The 22,616-nt window shown below is 44.0% G+C and overlaps 2 protein-coding genes across 2 annotated transcripts in view; one reads left to right on the top strand and one right to left on the bottom strand.

Annotated features, from left to right (window-relative positions):
• The window catches only part of LOC140492474 (disks large homolog 1-like), a 400,047-nt gene that overhangs the window by 252,182 nt on the left and 125,249 nt on the right, over positions 1–22,616 (bottom strand). The gene's annotated exons all lie outside the window — the stretch shown is intronic.
• Positions 1–22,616, top strand: part of LOC140492644 (very long-chain specific acyl-CoA dehydrogenase, mitochondrial-like) — a 76,523-nt gene that overhangs the window by 7,681 nt on the left and 46,226 nt on the right. The window contains exons 3-9 of the mRNA XM_072591677.1: positions 8,808–8,879; positions 9,654–9,726; positions 11,077–11,141; positions 13,728–13,862; positions 16,777–16,921; positions 17,656–17,785; positions 20,221–20,346. Coding sequence (XP_072447778.1) covers positions 8,808–8,879; positions 9,654–9,726; positions 11,077–11,141; positions 13,728–13,862; positions 16,777–16,921; positions 17,656–17,785; positions 20,221–20,346 — 746 coding nt within the window. The remainder of the gene's footprint in view (positions 1–8,807; positions 8,880–9,653; positions 9,727–11,076; positions 11,142–13,727; positions 13,863–16,776; positions 16,922–17,655; positions 17,786–20,220; positions 20,347–22,616) is intronic.

Raw genomic sequence — 22,616 nt, 5'->3', positions numbered from 1 at the left:
ACACTTCAGTCATAGGCATTTGTGTGTCTGGGCTCAGGCCAGGCAGTTCAGGTGTACATTAGCACACTACCTTGCTGCAAGGGGACAGAGCTCAGTAAGGTGGAGGCTAAGAGCTTGACACCATTATACAGTGATGACATCATGAGCATGTCCCTTTTAAAATGTTTTGTATATCTGATGTGAAACAGAAAACAACCAGTTTCAGGCAGCACCTTTTATAGGAGGAGAAAACGCAGTAGAGTTGAAGGAGGGACTTCTCCACCTTAGGGGCTCAGGGAGCTGAAAGCTCAGCAACCAGTGCTGGAGCAATTAAAACCAGGGAATATACAAAGGATGGTGGGGTGCAACTAATCTCGTGATGTTGTAGGGAAGGAGAGATGGGAATGGGAGAAAGGGATGCAGCAAAGCTGCTGCATTTTCCTGGAAGCAGGAAAGATCTTGGAGTGTTGTGGTAACAGAGGTACAGCAATTCATCTCGATAATATCTTAAGCCAATTTTGCTGGGAAATTTTACTTTGCTAAAGGTGCTACGTAATGTATGCTTCTATTATCTCTGTAGGCCTTTGGTCTTTGAAAATGGTCACTTTAAATACATGCTAAGATTCTGAGTGCTCTTAAAAAACGCTGTTTGTTTTCTCTGGCTGTGTATCTTGTTTCAGTTCCAGTTCATTAAGTTTTTGGGTGAGAGGTCATTATTGTTCCCTTTTGGCATGACACAGCACAGCATCATGCCATTGGATTTCAGGGGAAAGGTTACAACAACTGCAATCTCAGGGAAGCAGGGAGGAACTGCACAGAGAGAGGGAGAGGGGGAGGGAATGAATGGGAGAGGACAAAGAGAATGGAGAAAAAGGAGAGATGGGAGCAGGAAGGAAAGAGGGAAGGATATAACAAAAGTGCTGTGTTTTCTTGGAAGCAAGAGAGGAAAAGCCTGCAGGATGAGTTGGGGTTGTCCATCTAGAGACACAGATTTGAAGCAACTGATAGGTTACAGTATGAGGGCAGGTTCTAAAATAAGCATTATTGCCACCTCCACTTAAAATGATCCCACGTTCTACTGTCATTCATGCAGATGTTGTTTAAATCATGCCAGTTTCCTCCTCCACTATTTGACCCTGCAAATCATTGTAAATGTTCATCAGTCCCTGTATGAAGCACAGCTACTTACACCTGAATTTGCTGATTGATGGCTTCAGCCAGTGAGCCCTTGTTGAAGATGTGCTATTTCTGTACCTGATGTTAGCTGGGGATCAGCTGAGTCAAGAAGATCCTGCATCCCACATCAGAGGCTTGAGCCCTTTATGCAAAAGGCATTTGCATCTCACTCCTGAGATTTCAATGAGTGTCCAAACCTAAACCACCACAGCTACCCTGTTGGGTGGACACAAACCATTCTATAGCCACTTCATTGAAAAGAGCAGGGATACTTCCCTTAACAGATGGAGGGGCGTCAATGTTATATCTGAGTTTTGAGAAGATATGTAGCTCATGTTGAGGTTCTGGATGTATCTTTGTTTGCTGAGCTGGAAGATTCATTTTCAGATGTTTTGTCACCATACTATCAGTGAGCAATGCCACCATGGCTCGCTCTCTATTTATGTTTAGGTTTCCTTGGGATGGTGACATCATTTCCAGTGGTGATGTCATTTCCTGTTCTTTTTCTCAGGGGGTGAGAAATGGGATCCAAATCAACGTGTTTGTTGATAGAGTTCCAGTTAGAATGCTGTGCTTCTACGAATTCTCGTGTGTCTGTTTTATACAACATCCAAAACAGATAAGCATTTCATTGCTGTTTGTGGCATCTTGCTACGCACAAATCAGGTCATGTGTTTCCAGTAGTACAGCAGAAACTATGCTACAAAAACACTTGATTGTTTGTAAAGCAAATTGCAATATCCTACTGTGTGAAAGACTCTACAGAAGTGAAAATCATTTCAAATCTTCCTTTTGTTAACTTTCCTTAGTACCTTATGATTTTAACTTGGTGTCTTTTTGGCAAAGTTTGGATGACATACTTTATGAAAAAGTATTTGCACATCTACCCATCACATTACAAGTTCTTGAAAGACCCTATATAGACAACAAGCAAAAGTAATGTAATTCACAAAATACCTTGCAAGAACTACCAGGATACATGAACATTAACTAGCCACAAAAAGGCATGACCCACTCTCACTAGTATTATCACATACAGATGAGGAAGGACACCAGTTTGACTGGGACAACACATCCATCCTAGGACAAGTTAAACAGACACACGCACGAGAATTCCTAGAAGCATGGCATTCTAACTGGAAGTCTATGAACAAACACATTGACTTGGATCCCATTTACCACCCGATGAGAAAAAGAACAGGAAATGATGCCACCACTGGAAATGACATCACCAACTCAAGGAAACCCCAACACACACATAGAAATTGGACCATACCACCAGTACTTCATCTGGAGGCTCATTGATGATGTTACCTAGTATGGTGATGAAACATCTGAAAATGAACCTTCTGGCTCAGCGAGCAAACCTACATCCAGAACTTCAACCTGACCTATAAATCTTCTCAAAATTCGCTAAATATAAACTGAGTTAATGTAGTTTCTTGCGATCTTGGGCAGAACAGTTGCCATACCACACTGTGACGCGTCCAGATAGAATACTTTATGTGGTGCATCCATAAAAATTGATGAGTTCTTGTGGAGATACTAAATTTCCTTAGGCTCCTGTGGAAGTAGAGATGTATCAACATGTATGGACCAGGACAGATTGTTGTTGATCATCACTCCTAGGAACTTGACGCTCTGGACCATCTTCACCTCAGCATCATTGATGTAGACAGGAGTGTACCCTCCATTTTTTTGCTTCCATTTTTTGCTTCCTGAAGTCAATTACCAGTTTCTACATTTTGCTGATGTTGAGGGAGAGATTGTTGCCTTTACACCATGCCACTAAGAACTCAGTCTCCTTCCTGTACTTTGTCTTGTCGTTGTTTGAGATCCAACCCTGATGACAGACTTCCTGTATAGGTCAAGGTTGTCCTGACTTGAATGCCTCAGACTTGGACTTCAGTTGGAGAACGTTCCGAACAATTACTTCGGTATGAACTCAAGAACGCACACAACTGGTCATGCTTGATAAACCTATCAAAAGTCTGTCACTGGCAAAACTGACCTGAATGCATACCAATACAGCGGATGTGCCTAACACTCTTCCCCTACTACTTGAAGAAGCCAACACTGCCGATACATCTCACAATGAGTTCCTGTGCCTTGTTTTTAAAAACTGCAGTGTCGTCTTCCACAGTAGTTAGTTCACAGTCCAAAAAAAATGGTCTTTGCAGTACCATTCAGGCACCTTTAGCTGTGCGCTCAATAACCACCTTGCTTAATTAGTATTTAACGTTTAAAAAAAAAATTATTTGAACGTTAATAAGTCAGGGGTCTCCTTCAGGGCTGAAAACAGAGGTGGAGGTTCTTTTTTGACCTGTACTGTTAACTGTTTTCCTCTACTTGTTAGGCTCATCAGGTCTCTGCATCATCCTCTGCCTGAACCCACTCCTGCTGTGTTTCTGTGCGTGGACTTAGCAAGATCTCTCAGCTGTAATTAGTGATGTCAGTACAAAGCCACTGAAGTGGAATTGTAGGCGTGTGAGCTTCTCTCACTGTGTCCACTTCAGCTGGGCCTTCTTTAACAGAAAGAAATCTATGGACCAGCGGTACAATTGAATATTTTCTCCTCCCATATTTGGGCTGTAACTGTTTCTGTTCCAGTGCAGTGCTGGTCACCCACTTATATATTGCTCCCCATAAACTTCAGCTCATCCGAAAGTGTAACTGTCAATATTCTAACCTGCTTCAAGTTCCATTTTTCAACCACACTATGAGAACACTTTTAATTTTTAGGTTTCCATCCTTGTATTAAATTATTCTTAACTTCACCTTTCCTTATCTGTAACCTCCTCCAGCCCCTACACCCCTCCCTATCTCTGTAACCCCCTCCAATTCCTACATCCCTCCCTATCCCTGTAACCATACCACCCCCTACAGCCCTCCCTATCTCTTGCCACCTCCTCTGGCTCCTACACTCTTCCCTATCTCTGTAACCTCCTCCAGCCCTTACACCCCTCGCTATCACTGCAACCATTCCAACCCTTGCACTCCTCCCTATCACTGGCCCCTACACCCCTCGTTATCTCTGTCACCTCCTCCAGTCCCTACACCGTCTCCCTATTCCTATAACCTCCTCCACTCCTGACATCCCCTCCCTATCTCTGTCACTTCCTGCAGCCCCTATCTCTGTAAACTCCTCCACCTCTACATCCCCCTCCCAATCTGTCACATCCTCCAACTGCTATGCCCTCCCTATCTCTGTAACCCCCCCAACCCCTACACCCCTCCCTACCTCTGTAACCCCCTCCAGCCCCTACACCTCCTCCCTATTTCTCTAACCTACTCCAGTCCCTATGTCCCTCCCTATCTTTGTAACCTCCTCCAGCTCCTACATTCCTCTTTATCTCTAACTAATGTGTGTCTCTAATAGTCCATCTTCCTCTGCTCCCTTATCCCAGTTACATACACACTTTTCCATCAATATGTGGCTGTCTTCTATTTGTTTCCAACATGTTCTCCAGGAGCCTGACTCTTATCTAAATTGAGGTTCATATTCCAATAACGTATCTATTTGCAAGCTCCAAAGTTCACTGTTTTTTTGTTATCTCAATATTTACCATTGAAGCTGCTGATGTAAACTGCCAACGTGGATGCCCTGCCTGTAACTGCATATCTGGACTGATGTGATCACCTCTGCCCCAGTTCCAGTAAATGAAAAGTTTGTATTCTTCACGTGATCATGAATAATTTATAGAATCACAGAACCATAGGATCCCTACAGTGTGGAAGTGGGCCATTCGACACATCAAATCCACACCAAACCTCCAAAACGCATTACGCCCAGACCCACCCCCTCGCCTATCCCCAGAATCCTGCATTCCCCATGGCCAACCCACCCAGGTCACACACTGTGGGCAATATAACATGACCAGTCCACCTGACCTGCACATCTTTGGACAGTGGGAGGAAACCAGAGCACCCAGAGGAAACCCACGCAGAAGTGGGACATCTAAAATGCAAACTGTCCACTTCCCAGAATGTGACTGGTCATTTGTAAAGGTTGATAGAGCATGTGTTGATGGTTTAATACCAACACAGAAACACCCCAACTGCTCCACTCAGGCATTGCCACTCCATATGTGCCTCCACCCTTTTCATCTTACTCTTCTATTCCTTTCACCTCATGGTTATCCAGCTTTTCCTATTCACTATGCACGACTATTCATCTGGATCCCTGCTAGTGGCAGTGAGTTTGACATTCTCCCACTTTCCGAGGAAAGCAGTCACCCAGACCAGCACCATGTGATCATTAAAGCTGCTGTGAAACAATGAACAATTGCTCTTCAAAAGCTGAAAATGTCTGAGCATGTAAAATGATGATTCATTTATGACAATGTATTGTTGACAGCTCCCAGTCAATACCAAGCACAGCTTCTTCTGTGACTGTGTCATGTTAATTTTGACTATGAACACGCAAAGCTTAATCTGTATGTGAAGCCAATGTTGCAATATTCTGCAAGATTCCTATATGATGTTCAAGGCAACTTGGACTTGCTTGTTTGAGGCATGCAGAAACTTCATATAGGAATGCAGCAAGCAGTTAACTTGAAAAATAGCACGTAGGCCTTTATTGCAGGAGTAAAGAGATCTTGCTGTAGTTGTATGAGGTTTAGTAATGATCACATCTGGAGTACTCTGTAGACTTTCTCTCCTATTCAAGAAACAGTATACTTGCATTGATGACAGCACAACAAAGGTGCAATTAAATTCATAAAATAAAGCAAAGAACTGTGGATGCTCGAAATGTGAAACCCAAACAGCCATTGCTGGAGAAACTCCTCTGGTCTGGCAGCATCTGTGTAGAATAAACAGAGTTAACAGTGACCCTTCTTCAGGACTGAGGATGCTGTCAGACTCGGTGAGTTTCTTCAGCAATGTCTGTATGTGTTTCATTAAACTGATCCCTGGGATGTGTTGGGAAAGGGAGGGTAGACCTGTACTGAGAGACTGTCATTCTCTGAGGTTTAGAAGAATGACAGGAACAGGGCAGCACAGTGGCTCAGTAGTTAGCACTGCTGCCTCACAGCGCCAGGGAACCGGGTTTGATTCCCGCCTCAGTTCCCATCTGTGTGGAATTTGCTCATTCTCCCCGTATCTGCGTGGATTTCCTCCAGGTGCTCCAGTTGCCTCCCACAATCCAAAAGATGTGCAGGTCAGGTGAATAGTAAATTGCCCATAGTACTAGGTGCAGGGGTAAATATAGGGTGGGGAATAGGTCTGGGTAGATTGCTCTTCAGAGGGTGGGTGTGGACATGTTGGGCCAAATGGCATGTTTTCATACTGTAGGGAATCTAATCTTTTGTTAAAGTGTACAAGATTATGCAGGAATTTGTCAACATTGAGATTGATTCTCTGCTGGGCTCAGATAGGGCACAGTCTGAGGTTAGGGATCATTTTGGACTGAGACAAAGAAGTGTTTATTCATGCAGAGAGTGGTGAACCTTCAGGCTGTTAATGCTGTAGCATTAAATATTTATAATTCTAGGATCAACTAATGTTTGATCTCTCGGGGAATCAGAAGATATTGGAGTGGGAGGGAAAGTGATGTCGAATCCCAGCATCAGCCGTAATGATATTGAATTGCCGAGCAGGAAGAGGGGCTGAATGGCCTACTCTGGCCCCTGTATCTTGTGTTCTGAACGGACTTTGCAATATTGAAGGATTGGAAGGGGAAAGCAGTAAGATCAGTTCCCAAACAAACTCAGAAAGAGAAACTCAGCATGTCTAGTAGCATCTGTGGAGACAGAAATAAAATTAACATTTTGAGTCGAGTACAACGCAGTTGTAGGAACTGGGAGAGGTGACAGAGATAGGAAGGGGTGTAGGGGCTGGGGGAGGTAACAGGGAGGGAGGGGAGTCGGGGCTGGGGGAGGTGACGGGGAGGGAGGGGAGTCGGGGCTGGGGGAGGTGACGGGGAGGGAGGGGAGTCGGGGCTGGGGGAGGTGACGGGGAGGGAGGGGAGTCGGGGCTGGGGGAGGTGACGGGGAGGGAGGGGAGTCGGGGCTGGGGGAGGTGACGGGGAGGGAGGGGAGTCGGGGCTGGGGGAGGTGACGGGGAGGGAGGGGAGTCGGGGCTGGGGGAGGTGACGGGGAGGGAGGGGAGTCGGGGCTGGGGGAGGTGACGGGGAGGGAGGGGAGTCGGGGCTGGGGGAGGTGACGGGGAGGGATATTGAGGGCGTCAGGCCATGAAGGCATTTGAAAACAAGGACCAGAATTTTCAACTTGAGGCAGTGCCCAATCATGAGCCAGCATAGGTTAGCAGGCACAGCGGGTTGTATGGCATTTGGTATCAATTAGAACAGATTTGTGGACTTTTTTGGATAGTCCTGGTGCAATGTCAGATGAAGGTCCCCTTTTGCCAGAGAGTGCGAGAAATCAAGCCCCACATTGAGCAGTTCAGCACAAATGTATAAAAGACCAATTTAATTACTAGGATGATTAATGTCTGACTCTGAAATAGAAGCATAAAAAATAGGAGGCGGTAGGCTGTTTGCCCCTTTGAGTCTATTCTGCCATTCTTGATGATCAAGGCTGATCACCCAACTCAGTCCCCAGTTCCCATTCTCTCCCTGATCCCGTTTGACCCCTTTTGCCAAGAGCCAAATCTAACTCCTTGAAAACTGACACTAAAAGATGAAACAAACTCTCATCAGTTTCCATCCATGAACAAAAAAACAAAAACACATTTATTATAACAAACTTCTCTAACGTGGTACAAAACAGATTAGTTATTACTAATATGCAGACTTGAAACTGTACTCCCTTTGAATGCGTAGAATGGACCTAGTACATGGGACATGAAACATAGAATGGAGACTTTAGGAGTATCATGGGTTTAAAATATAGACATAAAAGGCAGAATGTCTGTGGATCAAAGGCCAAGTAGAAAGGTGTAGAATGACATGACCTCTGTGTTTTTGACAATGGTATCTCCTGGTTGTCAAGTGCAGCAATTCTAGTTTATAGGCAGTCCATTGGACCTGGGTTTTGGTTGAAATTAAAAGTTTTCTTTTTTTTCCTGAGGTCTTTGGATATTATTTCATTTTCAATTAAAAAGAGATATAGAGATAGAAAGATGTAGCTTACTTCTACATTTTTAGGAGGTCTGTGTCCAATCTGATTGATCTCCTTTTGTGATAAACCTAAACCCTGTTGCTGGCAGTTATTTTCTTTTCCAAGACACTTGGTGCCAATGTGTCCCAAAGTTATCAATCCCAGTTCCAGCAAAATTTACATACACAATCCCTCTTTCCTTCGATTTTATTAAAGAAAAGTTGATAATTCAGGCTTCCACTTTCAAGTTTACACTTCCAAATGAAGCACTTATACCTGTTTACAGTGCAGCTAGTGAAATCTGTGGAGAAAACAGAAGGGAACAATAGTGAGCAGCTTAACAGACTGTCTGGGTAAGAGCAGGCTGGAGACTTAGAGGAGCACCATCAAGATGTGGTTGAACATCATGTGGAACAAGGTGCATCCTGAGCTGGTAGGACAACAGATGTGTCAGGGCAAGGAAGTGAACTGGCCTTGACTTCCAGCAGCTCCGAAACCTCCTTGGGTAATGTGACTGGGCCATGTGCCCTCTTTAGCTGATCATGTTTAACTCTCCCTTGTTCTCCCACTGTATCTTTTTTGTTACTTTAGGCAGTGCTGGAGAAAACAGCCACGGAGGCCCCAGTAGTCAAAACCATAAAGGAGAAGAAGATAGCTGCAACGGTACATTTTACAGATTTCTTCACCTATCTGAACATCGCGTACAAAATTGGAGCAGGAGATGGCCATTCAGCCCATCGAGCCTGCTCCACCATTCTATAACATAATGGCTGATCTGATTGTGGCATTAAAACATTAAACACACATCTATTCTGAATTGCTGTGTAGATGAAATCCCGGTGTGCTACTTCACTTAGCATCAGGAGGCCTCTTCCTGTTCTCTTCCAAGGCCAATATTTATTCTTTAATTGACATTGCCTTTAAAAACAAAATCCAGAAGATCTAATCATTACCCTTTTGCTGTTTGTGGGATCCTGCTATCCACAGCTTGACTGCTGTGTTTCCTATTTTCTAACAATGGCTGTGCTTCTGTGTAAGTGTTTTCATAGGCTGTGAGGCCCCCTGAGAAGTCCTAAGGTGATGAAAGGCACTACAGGAATGCAGGAATTTCGTTACATTGTGTGAGTGCCATGATATCTCAGGCCATGGTCGCTGTCCACTCAGCAGCTGCTGGAGGGGGAGGAGGAGGGCATTTGGCAAGGCAAGGGCAGGTGTGGCTTTCAGTTTGTGACTGAAGACATGTGGCGGCACTTGCACACACAATTCAACTGATTGATCAAGGAACCTGAGGGTTTGATTGTCCCTCTGAAACCAAATGGGATTGGATGGGGAGGGGAAATCAGTCTGTGGTAAGGCGATGGGGGCTGGGGAGGGAATGCACAGTGATCGTGCCTCTGGAGATGATTACATGATGCTTTTTTTCTCTTTCCATTGTAGGAATCAAAGTCGTTTGCTGTGAACATGTTTCGGGGTCAGGTCCAAACGGAGCAGGTGTTCCCCTTCCCCTCTGGTATGACTGAGGAACATGCTTTGACTGGGACAAGGGTGTAAAAAAAATGACCTTCCAACCATTGGTTCCGTTCTGGGCACCACACTTGAGGCAGGATATATTGACCTTGGAGGGATGCAGATGAGCATCACCAGAATTACACCAAAGTTAAATTATAATGATCGGTTATGCAGGCCAGACTTTTGTTCCTCTGAGACCAGGAGATTAAGGGGCAATCTCATCGAGGAGTTTGATGATGATCAAATATTTCAAAACTAAGTTCTGTTACAGTCAAGAGCTGAATTGAGGCAATTTTTAAAAATCCATATGATGTAAAAATACCAAATAAAATGATAGTTATCTAAAGTAACATACTGATGATCAGGTTAGTGTCTTCATGTTATGAAAATTCAAAGCCATTAACGTTTGTTATTTAAACTATTCGTAAATCTTCATAGGAACTAATAGGGTCAGTGGAGAGAACTATTAGCTCTGGTGAGGGGAGAGTCCGGAACAGGGAACAGAATCTTAAAATCCGTCTATGGTATTGTTAGGACATGTGCACTCATACAGAGGGGGAGTGTTAATGTCGAACTGCTTCTCTCTTCTCTCCACCCTGCTCACCCAAACAAAAAAAATGTTGAGATTTGGTCGGGGTATAAATTGGAGATTTTGGAAATACCATGAGTAGTTTATTTGTGATTAAGGTTGGAAGGGATCCATAGCTGGGTAATTAGGTCATGGTTGATGTGTCTTCTAGTTTATTTTGTCCTTTGTTAGGATGTGGACATTGCGAGCAAGTCGGAGACCAGCATTTATTGCCCATCCCTAATTGCTCTTGAACTGAGTGGGTCTTTCGCGGCAGTTAGGAGTCAACCACCATTCGGGAAATAAGTGCAATCCAGACTGCATAAGGACATACAATTGAAGATTGTTTCAAGATCACCATCCCTGATGACTAGCTTTTAATTCCAGATATTGTAACTGATTTTCAAATTCCCCCAGCTGTTGTGTTGGCATGTGAGCCTGTGTCCTCAGAGCATTCACCTAGGCCATGACACTACCATCACCCCACAACCTGGATGGTAGAACAGGCTGGGAGAGTGATGGCCCTCTCCCATCACTGTGTCAGGATTGGGATAGGTTGTAACGTCTGACACTCATTGTGTTCCACTGCACCTGATGATAGGCAATGAATGAGGGGCGGGCTGGGGGTCACTGAGCATACTTTGGAGTCTTCAGGTGAAGAGATTTGAGATGGGGGGCGGGGTGAACAGAAAGAGAGGAAAATCTTTTTTCAAATAAAAGCAGAGTTTTTCTTCGTGGCTGGCAGAGTAAACTAACACTGCCCCTGACTCTCTATTTGTACAGTTCTGAATGATGAGCAGGAGCAGTTTCTCCGGGAATTAGTGGAACCTGTCAGCAAGTTTTTCCAGGTAAATTATTTCAGCTAGACCAGATTTTCACATTTCTTCTGTTACCACAAGCATTAATATCAATCTCTTTCACTCTCCATCTCAGGCCCAGTTTGCCCATTCTCTCCTCATGGGGCAGTCCACGTCATCCCAAGTCCAATGAGCCTTCATTGCACTCACTCAATGGCAGTAATAGCCTTTGGACCAGGAGCTGTTGTAGGTCATTAGGTCTCTCTGCCATTCAATAAGATCTTGGCTGATTTGATTGTGGTGTCTCATGCTCATTCCTGTCCATCTTTTCACAACCTCAACCCTCTTGTCAATGAAAAATCTGTCTAACTCAGCCTTCATTATATTCTCTGAGCCAGACGCCTCTGTTGATCAGATTAGATTAGATTACTTACAGTGTGGAAACAGGCCCTTCGGCCCAACAAGTCCACACTGACCCTCCGAAGAGCAACCCACCCAAGCCCATTCCCCTACATTTCCCCCTTCACCTAACACTACAGGCAATTTAGCATGGCCAGTTCACCTAACCTGCACATCTTTGGATTGTGGGAGGAAACCGGAGCACCTGGAGGAAACACACGCAGACACGGGGAGAATGTGCAAACTCCACACAGACGGTTGCCTGAGGCGGGAATTGAACTCGGGTCTCTGGCGCTGAGAGGCAGGAGTGCTAACCAATGTGTCGCAGTTCTCTAGGGGAAGAGAATTCCCCCAGGCTCCCCACCCTTTAAGAGGATAAATTCCTCCACACCCCGTTATTTAGAAACTGTGATCCCTCATTCTAAATTTCCCCCAGGAAGGGAAACATCTTCTCAGCAATTATCCTGTTATGTTCCTGAGAATATACTCTGCTTCAATGAGGTCAACTCTTGCCCTAAGCTCCAATGAGTCCAGATGCAACAAGCTGAACATTACCCCTTCATCCCAGGAATCAGCAGAGTGAACATTCTCTCAACTGCTTCCCATGCAAGTATATCCCTCCTCAGATCTGAATTGCACATAGTACTCAAGATGTTGTAGGTCTCAATACTGTGTACAATCTTAATGAAGTTTCCTTAGTGTTATCTCCACATCCTCCACTTTGAGAAAATAATGCTGGCCTTTATTGCAATTACTTACTGTATCCTCTATACTGACATTTTAGGATTGATGTACACTGAAATGCAAGTTGCTCAGTACCACAGCATTCTGCAGTCTCTTGTCACAAATGTAGTCTTTGCCTGACACTGCAGATCTAGAGTATCCCAGCAGAGGGCATACAACCTCCTGTCTTTATGTGTGTGTACGTGAGTGACAGAGACAGCGAGAGAGAGAGAGGCAGATTTTAAAAGTATTTGAATACCTACCATTTGAAATTATTTAAATATGCAGCAGTCCATCTGCAATTTGTGAACTTCCTAAAAACTCGCAGGTTAGGTCGCAAGAGGAATGTTGACAATTATCTGGTGGAGACACAGTCTTAGAATAAGGGACACACCATTTGGGCCTCATCCCTCCCTGTGGATATAATTTCCATCAACCCATCCATTGCTCCCCATCTGTCACCTCCTCCAGCCCCTACACCCTTGCCTACCTCTGTCACATTCGACCCCTATATCCCCTCCCTATCGCTGTCTCCTCCTACAACCCCAAACATCCCTCCCTACCTCTGTCACCTCCTCTCGACTCTACACCTCTTCCAATCTCTGTCACCTCCTCCAACCCCTACACCCCTCTCTATCTCTGTAACCTCCTCCAACCCCTACACCCCTCTCTATCTCTGTAACCTCCTACACCACTTTGCTATCTTTGTCAGCTCTAGCCCCTGCACCTCTCCCTTTCACCTCCTTCAGCAACTACATCCCTCCCTATCTCTGTCACCTCCTGCAGCCTACACCGCTTTCTATCTCAGTAACCTCCTCTAGTTCCTTTGAATCTCCAGGATCTCTGTACTCTCAATTTTGGCTTCTTACACATCCTTTACTACTTCTGCTCTGTTATCTCTGTATGTCTAATCTTCAGCTGTCTGGCCCTTGAACCTTTGTAAGTGATTCCTTCACCTCTCACCTCTTCTCTCCCCCTTTAAAACCCCTCTCTCTCTTGTACAGCTTGACATGTTGACAGAAAAGTAGAAACCCTCACATTGAGGCACTTTTACCCAAATCATTCTCATTCTGCTATATTATTGATGCCATGAAATTCATTGCTTAGTGGAACGTTGCTCCCTCACTCTCTTTTCTCTAAACACTCTGCTTTCTCCAAACACTCTGCCTTCTACACGTTTCATGCTCATTGAGACCAGCCCTGTCCAATTCTATTCCTTAGGAATTCAAAATTGTGACATTCTTCACATGTCTTAAATCTCTTACAAGCTACAGATTTTTAAGTCACTCTGTAGCTCCCCTCAATCTTTGTGCCACCTGCCTGCATTATCCTCTGCTCACCCTTAGCCTCTCTGACTGTGGTTTGTTAGTCACTCTGTCAGTCCTGCTCTGTCGCATTGAGGTGGAATTCCACTGTGTTGCGCTTGTTGTCTTCTAAGACCCGTTAATACTTGGCAGAGACCAGGGAGGATACAACCAATCACTCCAGTGTCGATCTTGACTCTTTGCCCTGTAGGAGGTCAATGACCCAGCTGCCAATGACTCACTGGAGAAAGTGGAGGACAGCACAATGGAAGGCCTGAAAGAGATGGGGGCGTTCGGCCTGCAGGTGCCTTCTGAGCTTGGGGGACTGGGGCTCACCAACACACAGGTAATTCAGGGGCAGCCAGTGTGCAACTTTCTTCATAATTGGGGCAGGGAGGGAGTGTGGAATGCGGAACACTTCCTGCTCCATAACCGTTTTCAGATTATCGGCCAAATGGAAACATCCAAACCTGAGTTGTGTGTGGACGTTCAGGGAGTAGGGCATCAGGACAGGTTAGATGGAATCATTTGACTCTACACAAAACAGCAAAACATGCTAGTAAGACCAGTTGGCCACCGCCTTCCTGATTTGCTGAGACACAATGCTGAATAATGTCATAAATATATTCAATCACTCGGGGCATTAAGCTGAGATCAATTCTGGTTCCACGTAATAGCCAGCTCACTTTCCCCCCTGGGGTGAGGTGGGTGATGGTCACCAGACAGCAATCAGTTCATTGGATCTCTTTAGTTTTCACTTTCTCCACACACTTCCGTAACACGTTTGGAATGAATGAGCTTCGTTATCTCACTGTTTGAGAATGAGTTTTGACACAGTACAGACAGTGACCCACCGGGCACACTGTTCTGTCCCACACTACTGAGTCACTTCGGCAGCTCTCTCCAGCAAGCTGTGCTACCCCAAGAGGTGACATACTCTCCATTAGAGGGCATAGCCTGTTTGAACAATTCATTTTTTTCTCTGCAGGTTAAATATTTTAACAGGAAATGCAGTTATGAATCTTCAGAGATATAGTCAATGTGTGCTCACCTCCCCCAGTACATGGGAGGATTGAGATTTGTAGTTCCTTTGACACTTTGCACCCCCATGTCTGAGTGGAGGATTTATTTTCACTAAGTTTCTTTTCCTTCCTTCCTGACTTTCAGATTAACTGCTGAAGAAGCAGTGTACAATTGTCTTATAATCTCTTTGTTGCCTCTCTGATCCTTTGCTCCCTGTCCTTTAGTTATCACACCAGCATGAGCTACTCCTTGAACATATTGTTCAAGTGTGAGCACAAAGGGCAAAGATGAAATTGACTGGAATTGTAACAGGATTGAAGGATTTCAGGGGTATAGAGAAACTGGGAGAGCTCACGAAAGTGTACAGAATCTTTGATGTTACAAATAGAGGCACAGTTTACAAAAACCAGACTGTGATACCAAACCATTTTAAAATGCAACTAGCTTCAACTGGACTATTAAGTATAATTTAAGAAATATATCATATCTTCGAGAGGATGTGGTGGAGATTTATTAAAATAATGCCAGAAATAAAGGAAGAGACATGTTGAGATTTTCACCTTGAACACATCAGGAATGTGAAATTTCAAAGGAAGCAACAGTTTAGACTGCAACTTTGATCCAGTATGAAACCTGGCTTGATAGACTAGATATATTCAATTATTGTAGTTGGTCACTGTGCTGGTTAGTCACTGGGATACATTCACAAAAGACTATAAATGTTCTGGAGTAAAAGAAGAGTACTATATTACACAACAAAGAAAACAAACAAACATATATGTTAGAAAGATCTTAACACACAGCAAACATGGTTTCACCCTGTTTTCTAACAGATACTCAGTCCTAAAGAAACATTACTCCTGATTCAACTCTGTGATTCCTTACACCACGGAGGCAGTTTACAAATCCTTTCCAAAACTACTAGTGTGAATCTTTTACATATCTAATGGGCTGTACCTCTCTTGTTAAAATTCTAACAACTTGAAGGCTCCTGTACAAACTCTCTTACCTTGGCAATCCCACAAACTAAAACTACTTATGCTAGGGTGACCGGTTCCGTTAAACTTACCATTTGATTGTACTGCTAAGGGAAAACTGTTCTCCGTTCTGAACTGAACTCCTGATTCTTCTGAACTGAAGTCAAATCTAACATAATGGCTTTTGATCGATGATGAACTCAGCAGTTTTAACATTCTGTCCATGAATACTGTAGTATGGCCATGCACTGAAGCAAAATAATGTATTTAGGTTACTGTTCCAAATGTACACTCTGACCTTCTCAGAATTACCTTCACAGAACTGACAAAATCCATCTGCCTCTATTCTAAAATCCAAATTCCAAATGATAATATATATTGGATACTTTTCATAACAAAAGGGTGCTGATTCGTTAACAAACTGTCGGATTGATTGAGGAATTGTCATGGGGATTGGACCAGTGATCTATTTTTCACACTTTCCAAATTGTTGCTCTTTTTATAAATTGTCGCTCCTTTTATAACTTGATATTCTCATGTCTGGCCTGATGAATGAAACATGTAAAGCTTGGATAGTATGTCATTTCTTTCAGTGAGATTCAAGTTCTGTGCTACCATGCAACGATTAGGAATGGGGGACTTCATTTAAATGGACAAGTGTGAGAAGTTGTGTTGCTCTCTTTGGGGTAGAGAAGCTTTGAGGATGATATTAGGCTTTTGAGGCTGTGTTAGTGAATAAACGGTTCCTTCTGGGAGTAGGATGAGCAACCATAGTGTACCAATTGAAGGTAATTGTTTAAAAAAAAGCCCAGAGGGGGAGATGAGATTTTTTTTAAAAATGGTGAGTTATGATCTTGAATGTGGTGTCTGACAAGGTGGAATTTTGAAACAAGTGAGTCGGATCAACACCTGAAAAGCAAACACAGGGTGGTGGGGGAAAGATGGACTTTCAAAGGGGCTACTGCAGACATTACAAGACTGACTGGCCTCCTCCTGTGCTGTACAGTTCTGCAGGGTAGTGGAAGATACTGTTTTTCCCTCTGGGTGCCTCAGTTTCCCTCGTCAGTTTCCAATTGATTTTCTGAAATTGCTGAGTAGAAGCAAGAGCCTAAGCCTGAGTGGGTCCAGGAGAAATGGGTCACCAGCCTAACAGGGAACCAGTAAAATTCACAGGACCTTTGTGAGGAGAACAGGAATTAGGATAGGGGTTGTAGGGTCACCTGGCATGTAAAGCATCTGAAAGTTGTTTTTGTTTGATAGTATGCCCGACTGGTCGAAATTGTTGGCATGCATGACCTGGGTGTAGGCATCACTCTGGGTGCCCACCAGTCCATTGGATTCAAAGGGATTCTTCTGTTTGGAAATCTTGCCCAGAAGAAGAAATACCTTCCGAAGCTGGCAACAGGTATGCAGCACAGAGGGACGGGGGTGGGGGGGAGGTGATGGGAGCGCAGACATGAAGAAGGAGAGATTCTGGTCTTTCACTCCTTGTGTACAGTCCACTGTGGCATCTCCTCTCACTGCCTAGATCAGTCTCTTGTGAAACCTGAGTTTGATGGAGACAGTATTCAGGGGGTTTTATGCTGTATCTAACCCTGTGCTGTCCCTGTGCTGGGAGTGTTTGATGGGGGAACAGCATGGAGAGAGCTTTACTCTGTATCTAATCCAGTATTGTTCCTGGGTAGTGTTTGATGGGGACAGTGTGGTTCCCCACTTTAGGAAATATCAGTGTTAGTCACAGCTGCCTGAGTTGCACTGAAACAGTATGCCATGAGTTCAGGCACTAGTCAAGAGATCTAAGCCTGTAATCCAAGCCCACGTGCTGCAGTGTTGGAGATGCTGTCTTTTGAGTTGGTCTTCTTAAGTGAGACCTTGTCTACCCTCCCAAATGAATATGTCAAATTCCGTGGCTGCCATTACCAAATTAGGCAGTTTGCTCCCATATCCTGAAAACAATATTTATCCCTTAATCAGCATCACTAAATCAGACTATCTGGTCATTCTTTGTGGGAGTTTACTGAGTGCAAATTGACTGCTGAATTTCCCTAATGAGAACAGCAATGAGTTTGTTGACTGTGAAACACTGTGGACAATGTTGTGACACTGTTTGTTGTATCATTGTGAGCTTGTTGTGCCTAGGAGAAACAATCGCTGCCTTCTGTCTGACTGAACCTGCCAGTGGCTCTGATGCTGCATCAATCAAAACCACAGCCAAAAAAAGCGACTGCGGAAAGTACTATATCCTTAATGGGGGCAAGATCTGGATCAGGTATGGGCTTACTCGGCAGAGAGGCAATGAAGTTCAAATGCCTGCCTTTTCACAAGAGAGTGATAGAAGTGTGGGAGCCTCTCTCACAGAACGCAATGGATGTCAGCCCCATTCATTTCACCTCTGAAACTAGTAGATTTTCATGATCAGAGAGCCATGATGTGTGAAGTGTTAGGATGCAACTCATTGTATGATAATGCAGGGTTGAGGGGCCAAATGGCTTCCTCCTGTTCCTATGGAAATGAATACAGAGAGTACACATGGAAAGTTAAATTTTAAAACCTGTTACCTGCTGGTTGGTGAACAGAGAGAATGTCAAAGAAATAGGAACCTGATCTTATTGAGTGATAAAAGATCCTAAGGGGATCTGACAGTTTGGATACTGAGAGGATGTTTCAGAGGGGACACAGTTTTTTTTTATATAAAGAAAGGGATTCCTAGTTAAGCCTGAGATGAGTATTTTCTTCTCTGAAAGGGTCGAATGTGTAGTTCTGTCTTCCTCAGAGAATGGTGGGGACTGGGGCTTTGATTATTCTTATGGCAGAGGTGCAGAGCTTCCTGACTGACCAGGCAGTCAGAGGTTATTGGGGGTGGGAGGAGCACTTTCTATGGTTTGTGTTATATAGGCAGGAATGTGGAATTGAGGCCACAATCAAATTTAGCCAAAAGCTGTGACACCTCTTCTACCCCCCCACACCACCCCGGTTTTGGACTTCCTGGTCCCCTGAAATATCCTAGAAGTTCGGCACAACATCGTGGGCCGAAGGGCCTGTTCTGTGCTGTATTGTTCTATGTTCTATGTTCTATGTTCTATCCTTTCTGCATTTATCCTGTCTAGTCCTGTTAGGATTTTGTAGGAGTCTGAGATTCCCTCTCCCCTTCTAAAGTCCATGAATATAGTCCTAACTGATCCAGTCTCAATTCATGCATCCGTCCTACCAATCCATGGATCAGTCTGGTATACCTTTGCCACGCTCCTTCTATAGCCAGAACATCCTTCCTGAGGAAAGGAGACCAATATTCCAGAGGTCATCTCATCAAGACCCCTGTCCAATTGCAGCAAGACATCCCTACTCCTGTATTCAAATTCTTTCGCTTCAAAGGCCAATACACTATTTGCCTTCTTCACCACCTACTGCGATTGGTGTACAAGGGCATCATTGCACTTTCCCTTTGCTATCTTTCGCTATTTAGATAATAATCTGCCTGCTTTTATTACCAAAGTAGGTAACCCCACATTTATCCACATTATGGCAGGTGCCATGCATTTGTCCAATCACTCAGCTTATCCAAATCACATTGAAGCATCTCTGCATCCTCCTCACAGCTTGTTCTTCCTTCCAGCTTTATGCCATCTGTAAACATGGACATATTACATTTATAAGAATTAAGAGCAGGTTATGTAACTTGCTCCCTCAAGGCTGCTCTGCTGTTCAATAAGGTCATGGTAAATATGATTGTGGCCTCAACTCCACATTCCTGCCAATATAACTCAGCAACATTGTCCCCTGGTAATCTCTCACTGCCTGGTCAATCAGGAAGCTCGCCACCTCTGGTGTTTTAAAGAAAAGCCTATGGAATTTGCTGCCACAGAAAACACTTGAGGCCTAAACATTGAGTGTTTCAAGAAGGGGTCAGGTGTAGGTCATAGGGTCAACTGGTATGGAGAGAAAGTGGGAACAGGGCAACTCGGACTTCAGGGAAGGACAGGACCAACAGGCCATTCCCTTTAACCAATGATATTAAGGATTGAAAGATATCATTGAAGGCTGGACAAGATGAACAGCAGTAACTACCCGGAAGGACACATGGGAATACCATCCTCTGCAAGGCACACACCATGTTGACTTGGAAATATATTGCCATTCTTTGTGTTGCTGGGTCAAAATTCTGGTATTCCCTCCCTAATGGAATTGTGGCTCTACCTACACCATAAGGACTGCAGGATTTCAATAAGGTGGGTCACCACCACCACTTATAGGGCAATTCAATACTGATCCAGCCATGAAGCTCAAAATTCACTGAGAAGGACAGGTTTCAACTCTGGGCTCAATGTAATTGACAATCAACGCACTAAGCCCAGTAACTTCTCAAAAGTCAAGGGGGTGTTAAGGGTAAATGATACAAAATATGCTGTGAATTCTGACAGTTTGTAAATCATAGTGTATCTTCCCTTGACTTCAACTTCCTGGCTAACATGCATGTGAAGAATGGTGTGTCATGAACTTGTTATTGTTTTGCTAGTGAGATTTGCACCGTTATATCTCATTTTCATAAGTACTGTCATCGAGTTTCATCTCGGTGTCTTCAAAACTTAAAGCCATTGGCTCATTTTGTGCTTGAACCATCACCTGAAGCAGTTTGTTTAAAAAGTCTTGTTGCTATCCTGGTATGCATGATGGTAAGCCTGTACTCGTGTCCATGTGTTTTGGCAGTAATGGTGGTCTGGCAGATATCTTCACTGTCTTTGCTAAAATGTCAGTGAAAGATGAAACAACCGGTGAAGTGAAGGACAAAATCACCACGTTCATTGTGGAGCGGGGATTCGGAGGAGTGACAAGGTAGGTTGTATCTAACCTGTGGGGATGTAAGATGTTGTGACGGTGTGCACACCTATTCTAAACTCCTACACCAACATTTATTGTCCAAATATCCTCGATAAATACAATGCAGGAGGAAATTACTGCAGACGCTGGAATCTGTACTGGAAACAACAAATGCTGGAAATCACAGCGGGTCAGGCAGCATCCATGGACAGAAAGCAAGCTAGTGTTTCGAATACAGTGGGATTGTCTGTTCTTTCCTGTTTGGCAGTTAGACCATTGTTCTGCAATTTAGACATTCTGATGACTTAATCTGAACTATCAATGCCCTTTTCTATCCCCAACAATCCAAACCCCCCCCCAACCAAACAAATCCCAACTATTGCGTAAATGCTGCCCCCTTCACACTTTCCCCTTCACACTTCCCATCAGCACTGAAGAGTCATCGGGACTCAAAACGTTAGCTTGCTCTATCTCCACGGATGCTGTCTGACTCGCTGTGATTTCCAGCACTTTTGTAATTGCACCTTCCCTCCAGTGAATTACTTCAAAGCACCCCACTGCTGCCACTCAATGGTAGGAAGATGCTGTTACAGCAAACAAGTTTTTAAAAATAGGTTTAGGTGGAACTAAAAATAGAAATTGATTGAAGGTGTCTGTACATCTCGTTCTGAACATCCCTGCCCCTCAAACATTCTTACCCCAAACGTCACACTTGCCACTGTGCATTGCTGAATCAAGCCCATGGGACCAAGCTAGCGATATTTTTGGCTGTAAGGCAAAGATCTGGCATTTTAGACATGCCTTTCACAACCTCAAGACGTCCCAAAACAGTGACAACAAATGAAGTGCTTTGTTGAAGCCTACTCACTGCCGTAATGTCAGAAAGATGTGGATGTTGAGAAAATGTTTCCACTAGTGGGGGAGTCACCAACTAGGGGGACGTAGTTTCAGAATTGAGGGGCACCTATTTAAAACTGAGATGTGAAGAAATTTCTTCTCAGAGGATTGAGTGAGTCTGGTGAAATTCTCTAATGCCCGGGGTTGCGGAGGCTAGATTACTGAAAGTATTTAAAGAGGAGGTAGGTATATTTTTTGAATTGTAGGTGGGTTGAAGGACTGAGAAGCTGGCATTAAAGAGGAGTTATAACCTGGGGCAAATCATTTGAGATTCCATTGAATTGTGGAACAGGCTACAGTGATTGAATGGCCTACACCCACACTTATGTTCCACACAGACAAGCTTTCCAACAGTGCTCCTCAAATGACAGCATCTCAGCAAATCTGGGTTGTGACCAGTTTATCTCACTTCCTCCTGCCCTTGCCTAGGAGCACGCAGTCAAATATAAACTATATGGGGCAGCTCTGAGAGGGAATGTATTCTTCACAAAACCTATTTGAGGAAAGTTGGGTGACTATAGTTCTGGGAGAGAATGACATCACATTAGTTGAAGGTCCAGGTGGGATAAGAAGACCCAGTGAACTGTCTCTACCACTATCTTTTCTGGCATGGAAATACAAGAGGAGGCCATTTGGCCCATTTGTGTTGCTCCAATTCTTTGAAAGTACTATCCTGTTAGTTCTTTTCACCCAACCACTCTTCCTTCATATCTGAAAAATAAAACTTTTAAGACTAATAATCTAAAACCCTTTGTTTCCACTGCCCTCTCAGGCAACCTCACAACAACTTGCTGTGAAAAAATTCTGTTCATAGAATCATAGACTCCCTACAGTGTGGATGCAGGCCATGGAGACCCAAATCCCCTATTCTTTTCCCGTAAGCATTTCCCATGGCCAATCCACTTTAGTCTGCAAATCCCTAGACATTATGGAACAATATTCCATGGCCAGTCTACCTAACCTGCACATCTTTGGACTGAGGGAAGGAGCCCAAACAGTCGGAGGATCTCTCCTTTGGATTTTTTTGCCAATTATCTTGAATCTGTCTCCCTCTGGTATTTCTGCCACTGGAAATTGTTCCTCCTTGTTTACTCAATCAAATCCCTGATGAATCTGAGCATCTCTATTGACTCTCCATTTAACTATCTCAGCTCTAAGAACAATCCCAGTGCCTCTACATCCCTGGCACTACTCTTGTAAATCTCCTCTGCAACCTCTCCAAGGCCTTGACATTTCTCCTAAAGAATGGTGCCGAATAGGGAACTGACCAGACAACACCATTTGCTGCTTCACCGAAGATCTATACAGGTTTAACACACCACCTCGTGTTTTTACTTTCTAACTGTGTCAATATGCAGCTCTAATCTTTGCCAGGTGATCCTTATCTC

The sequence above is a fragment of the Chiloscyllium punctatum genome, chromosome 21 (assembly GCF_047496795.1).
Source record: "Chiloscyllium punctatum isolate Juve2018m chromosome 21, sChiPun1.3, whole genome shotgun sequence".
NCBI classification, from domain to species: Eukaryota; Metazoa; Chordata; class Chondrichthyes; order Orectolobiformes; family Hemiscylliidae; genus Chiloscyllium; species Chiloscyllium punctatum.
The sequence above is the reverse complement of the archived record's forward strand: the minus strand, read 5'-3'. Positions and strand labels throughout refer to the sequence as shown.